The sequence below is a fragment of the Acartia tonsa genome, chromosome 12, assembly GCF_053477335.1.
Source record: "Acartia tonsa isolate MP-2025a chromosome 12, ASM5347733v1, whole genome shotgun sequence".
Classification (NCBI taxonomy): Eukaryota; Metazoa; Arthropoda; class Copepoda; order Calanoida; family Acartiidae; genus Acartia; species Acartia tonsa.
In genome coordinates, this window is record NC_137271.1 from 26,310,555 (window position 1) to 26,317,002 (window position 6,448).

Sequence of the window (6,448 nt, forward strand, 5' to 3'; positions counted from 1 at the left end):
CTCAATGGGATAAGGAATTAGTGTTTACAGGATGAAATACCTTTACACCTGGTGATACACACAGAATTAATCTCAAATCAACTTCAAAACATTGTTTTTCAGAAAAAGAGATAAGGTTAATGGACTGAGGTTAGTGGTACTACAATCACGCAAATGTGTATTACTATTAAATAGTTAAGATAATTAAAATTTGTAAAAGTTTAATGGGGTTTCCAAGTCAAATTTAGAAAACTTTACATTTGTTTAAAAATCTTTTTATTGGCTGAAAATATGAAAGGTGTTGAAGATTTTTTTGAGTAGGAAATATAAATGTGTTTAAAACTTTAAAATATTATAATTGATAAAAAATTATATCAAATGAAATTATAAAAAGTTTTAAATTATTCCTAAATAAACTAGTGGCTTTGTCCCTAGCACCTAGTATCAAAATTTAGGATGGGGGTGGTGAGGGTTAAGAAATGTCGATCAATAGTATAAAATGTAGATTCTAATTTAGATATAATATACAGGGGAGGAAGGGAGGGGACACTGGATCTAAAATTCATATTTCTTACAGTCTTGGACTTTGGGTACCAGAACACATGCAACTTTTATTATTTTGGCAAATTTCAAAGACTTTGGGTACCAGCGCAAAGAATGCCGCTAAAACAATTATTCCCAAAGCAGACGACTCTTACTGAACTAACTAATACAAATACTAGCAGTCTATTTGAGAAAAAAAATTCAAAACAAGTTTATTTTAATTTTAAAACGAGATAGTTTTCTTCTGAGAATGGGTGAGATAAACCAGAAATTCTACTGTGATACTACTGTAACTATCCATTCTAATCAACCCCTTGTCAAATATAAAAACAAACCCCAATTATATGTCATACCTTTTATGATAAATTACAGACTATTCCAAGAAAAATAAGACAGGATAACCTAATGTTAAATATTTTTCTTTTAGTGTTTGATAATTTCTCTAAACTCTAAAATTGAATTAATTGCCCATTGTCCCCTCCCTTACTCCCTGTATAAAATAACCTGAAATATAAAACCATCCCAGGAGAAAAATTTGGTTCAGAAGTTTGTAAAATCTTAAAGGACAAAAACAAAACATAATATTTCATAACAGGTTATCCATCTAGTTCAGTAATTGAAACTTATTTTAATCATCTTAAAAGTTAGTGTTTGAAACTGTTTTTTTAATAAAAGCATCTACATTTTACAGAGGTTATTTCTATCCATTTTTAACAAGTTTGTAAAAATATTTATTAGTTAATTGTATTAAAACAGATGGCTTCATTAAAGATCTAGAATTTAAACAAATATATGGGAAAATTTCAATAGTTTTTTTTATTTTTTTCAAATGTTCTTTTTTTAGAATAAAATAAAAAATTCAGATGCTCAAAATTATAATATTAAAATGTTGAAATGCAGAGATTCAGCAAAGTTAAACATTGTTGAGTTAAAACCATATGAATTAGGATGTGGAAATAAAACAAAAAAAAAGAATCAAATCAAATTCAAATATTTATTGAGACAAAACAACATATACATTTAATAATCAACATTTATAAAAAATTACATTGCATTAAGAATTTATTAATAAACTATTCCTTTTGTAAATAATGAATATTATAGGTTTAACACAATATAATACAAGTATCCAATGACTGAAAAACGCCTGGGGGCGGTGTTGACAGCCTTTTATTGAATGAAAGTTGAAACTAGTTATTCAATCTATTTTTTAATATTTTGTTAACGTGATGCTAATGGTCAATTAGGCCTGTAATGCTGCAGTGCAATAAAACAAGGCGAGCAGATATTACACAGGAAATAAATTACAATTACAATTAAAATCTAAAAGTATGAACAGAAAAAGAACATATTTTAATATTTATTGGAAAAATTTTGTAATTTCTATTAACAATTTATTATCAGATCAGAATATCACAAGTTAATTGAAGATAGAATACATTCTCTGGAGAAGGTTGTTGTTGTAGTTGTTGACACATCCCACCCCCTGGACACACACCTCATGGAGGATGTGATGGAGCTGACCAGACAGGTGATCCATAGCAATGGGGATGACAATTTCCAGTCCTGTCTGACATTGCTCCATCATATCTTCTCCTAAAAAAGTAATGTCTGTTTGATTTTTTTTTTAATAGATTCATTATCATTAATAAATATTTTATGGGTGTTATGAAAATGTGATTGTAAATTATTTAATTTATCATTTTTTTCTTTACATGGCTCTAAAGACCCTTTTTTCCAACACAAAAAAAGCAGATTTATTTCTTTTTTTTAATTCCATATCAACAGACACCTGTTCTAAAAATATGTAAATGAAAATGATTGGACAGACATATTGCAAATGTGAATAAAGAAATAGATAATATACAGATAAGTAGCTAAAGGTACTTGATTTTCAAAATCTTATAGCTCATATAACACTATCTTTAAGTACCCTCATAAATCCCATATTTTGAGTCCACTTTGAATATGAAAAACAGCTCTTACCAAATTGGTTGCAGAACTCACTGCCAATGAAGGCCTCAACAACCTTCATCTGAATGTCAGGATCAGACATCTTCTGCAGCTCCATGTTCTGCACGTGTTCACATTCGTGACAGATCACTTCACGTACAACTGTCTGATTGCCACAGGAATCCTAAATATTTTAAGTCAGTTAAATCTGCCATGCCAGGAATGAAGTGTAACCAACTAGCAAAAAAAAAACAAAAATAATATTTGGGGGGCAGGTTGTCAATTCTACTGAGTGTTGGACTTGAACAACAGCTGAACTAACGTATAGGTTTGGTGATAATGCTAATTAAGGATAATTCCTCAGCAGTACTATTTTGCTTAAGCTGAAGAACCAAAACTTTCCTTATATTCATAAATCATAATGACAATACTCATAGCAGTGCTAATTACAAGGCCATTCTTTCTGCCAAGAATCACAGAATCAAAGAGTTAGTGTGTCTAATGTCAAAGTAAGGGATAAGTGCAAGATTAAACAAATCAGTTAAAGGCCAAAAAATTAAATCTAAACTGCTTTTCTATAACTAGTTCATCTTACCATGCAAAGGTGTTCAGCTGCAAAGAAACCAGAGTCAGGATTGAATAGGTTGGGTGCAATAGCTCCCCAGAAACCAGGAAGATTCTCCTCACAGCCCATCTCTAGTGGAAGTACCAGTTTCCATTATTTGCAATTCTAATTTCATGTTCTCTTAGTGAGTAATTAAACTGATAAGGTATTTTTGCATATCCTGTAGATAAAGTTTAAAAAAATATTCTCCATTAGAGGCCTTTAAGGGCACATAAAATGATTTCTTTTCAATCTATGTTAAGATCAATTGTTTACCAAAAATTTGTTTATATTTCTTTGGGAGAGTGGTGGTACCCAAAATTGTTATAAACCACACCTGTAAAGGAGAACCATATAGGTTCAATATAGCCATATAGCCAGATGGAGAACCTTTTACTTTTATATAATGATTTACATATGTATATGTATCAATATTTTTATAAAAAAATAAGTTGTAATGGAAATTGCCTTCAGGAACAGCATTGCATACATGCTTAGTGATAACATCAAGTTCAAACTGAATACCCTCTAATTAAAGAAATATGATTAGGTACAAGATTACAGATATGCTTAAAATTTAAATCAATCTCATTATCTCTAAAGGAAAATATTAATAGGAATAGTACTTTAGACATTCTTAGTGAAGACATCAACTTTATTATACATCAAGCTTATTTTACCATCTACAAGAATGTATAATAAGGACAGAATTTTTACATTCTCATAGTGAAAACCTAAAAAAAAGGAAGTATGATTAGGAACGTATAACAGTCATTTTTAGAACAACCTTATTATAACCTCTATAAGAAATTATAATAAGGAACAATATTACAGACATTCTTAATCAAGACATCAAGCTCAAACTGAATTTCCTGTCTATGTGATCCAAATAGGTAATATAAGGTGCTAAACATTTTAGCTGTGCTTGTTGTAACATTAGAGTAAAACACTAGAGGGGGAAGGTGTTAATTAACTGTACCAAGGACCATTTGCCGACTCTCAATTGGTTCTTTGAAAATCTACCAATAGTGTCGGGAATATTAAAACATCCAAGTAGCAGAAAAAAAATTGCTAGCAGTCGAAAAGGGTCCATGGAAAAGAAGGGCATGTAGTTACCTATATATAAGTCAATTTATACTATAGATTTGTTGTTGTAACCTCAAGGTGTCTTTTTTCTTTAGTTTTTTACAATAGAAACTACCAACCTTCACCAGACAAAGCCATGCTGGAAGTTTCAGCAATCAACTCACAGTCTGAGCACAGCAGTTCTGCTGTTGCAGCGCCTACAAGGGCAAGGGCCAACAAAACCTAGAGAATTATCCTATAAATGTTGGATCTTTAAAACTGGGATTCTTAATCACATACCACAAAAGTCTACCCCCTAACCAAATGGCCTTAAACCTGCTTAGAATAAATACCATGCTATAGGGAAAAATTAGTTCTATTTTCTAAAGAGACATATTTTTGTGAAATAAGAGGCAAATATTTAAAAGGAATATTTTAAATCTTCTCTGAAAATCATTGGCTGATTATAAGATTTTACAAACACATAAACATACTTCCTAAAACTTTCATAAGTAAGATATCAAATCTAAAATTTAAACATGTCTACTCTGATCATGATTTGTTGTCTCTGAAGAAAAATAGGTTCTCTATCGTGCTTAAAATACAGGTTTTGTATCGTTTTATGGAGTTTGTTCTTGAAAAAGAAAATAAATACTTCCGAATTAATGCCTTACTTAATGACCAGGGACTTTGAGATCTCAGGACAAAAAAGGGTTGTATTATAAACATTTATTTTCTGTATCGTGGGCAACTGTCTAAAATATAAAAATATAGTATACCTTTGAAAATCTCATGCTTTCTCTTAGCCTCTGACTTCTGGACTATAGCAAAGTAAACAAAACTTGGTAATATTTATAACTTTGCTTATCATTTATTATTATTAAACATGAGAATAGAAAAGTTACTCTACATGTCAAAACTGACCATCAGATGTTTGGTGCTACCTTTTTTTTTTTTTACTTTTCGTCTAAAACTCTTAATGCTTTTATGCAATGGATATATGTAGTATTTATGGATATGTTGACAGGGGAAAATTTGTCATCAATTTAGCTTGCTAACATGGACCATATGTTTAGTCAGTTCGTTCATTCAGTAGGAGAGGTTAGGGAATGGGGAAAGGGGGTGGATGGGAGGTATCGTTATATTAGCTATAACTTTTTAGAGTACATGAAAATCTGATAAAACATCCAAGTAATAATATATCGATTTTACCTTAACAATAATCAACAAACTTAAAAAACATTTTTACTTGTAGAGTAATACTAAATACAAAGTTAAATATTTGTTTTATGTTATTAAAATGGAGTTATAATTACTTGGATCTTACATCATATTATCATGTACTCCAATAAAGTGAAACTTTTAGCGATCCGCCCAATCCACGCCCTGAACCTCCCCTCCTGCTGGATGATCAAACTGACCAATAGTCGATGTCCATGTTAGCAACCTAAATTGAAGACAGTATTTCCCCAAACAATCAAAAAGAAACAAAAAAATGCAGGTCACTAACGTCTTTAGAGCAAATAGATAAAACAACTGTTTGTCAGTTATCATTTAAATTTTATTTTATTTGCTTAATATGTAATATGTTATTAAAAATATAGTAAAAATATGGGAATAGTCCCTTTCGTAACATCGCCCCATAAGGGGCGATTTGTCAAATTTTTAAAATGGCTTTTTAAAGGTTATTTTAGGTTAGGTTAGGTTATATTGGGTTAGGTGATTGCCCCACAGGGTTAGGTAATTGGCCCCGCAGGGTTAGAGCCCCCCGCAGGGGCTAGAAATAGGTGAAAAGCTAATGTGAAAAATACGAAGAATCGCCCCATAAGGTGCGATGTTACGAAAGGGACTATACCCAAAAATATTAATATAATATTCTTTAACTTTAAATCTGGAATAACAAAATTAGGTAAAAAGAGGGCAAATTTCAGAATTAATTGCAGATTTTTTTGTCACTTTTGATCATCATTTTTAAAAAGTATAAAAATCAAATTTTAATTTTGACCCGACATAACTCAAACTAATTAGTACAATACAGAAGGAGAAAAAGCCACAGATAGAGTAGCTAAACGCATGGATCTATAGGGATATTACAATGCCCGATAAATGTATGTATGTGGTATCCGCCGAGGATAAATGGCAGACACCGGAGTTCAATTAGATTACGGCAGTGTAACAGACGTGGACACCTTACTATAGAGAAGCTACGCTTCTCTAGCTTTCACTAGATAATGATCAACATCTATTTTCAGTTGTCACTTTATTGAAGGTTTAAAAGATACTGAAGCTATATACAACAAACAA

The 6,448-nt window shown here is 31.0% G+C and overlaps 1 protein-coding gene across 1 annotated transcript; it reads right to left on the reverse strand.

Annotated features, from left to right (window-relative positions):
- Nucleotides 1–1,866: 1,866 nt before the first annotated feature.
- On the reverse strand, nt 1,867–5,681 carry LOC145333413 (uncharacterized). Its single transcript, XM_080178531.1, has 6 exons — nt 4,924–5,681; nt 4,285–4,387; nt 3,548–3,607; nt 3,071–3,171; nt 2,509–2,659; nt 1,867–2,118 (listed from the first exon to the last, which is right to left on the reverse strand). Exons 1-6 carry the CDS (start codon nt 4,936–4,938, stop codon nt 1,943–1,945), a joined length of 606 nt encoding a protein of 201 aa, XP_080034657.1. The 5' UTR covers nt 4,939–5,681; the 3' UTR covers nt 1,867–1,942.
- Nucleotides 5,682–6,448: the final 767 nt, after the last annotated feature.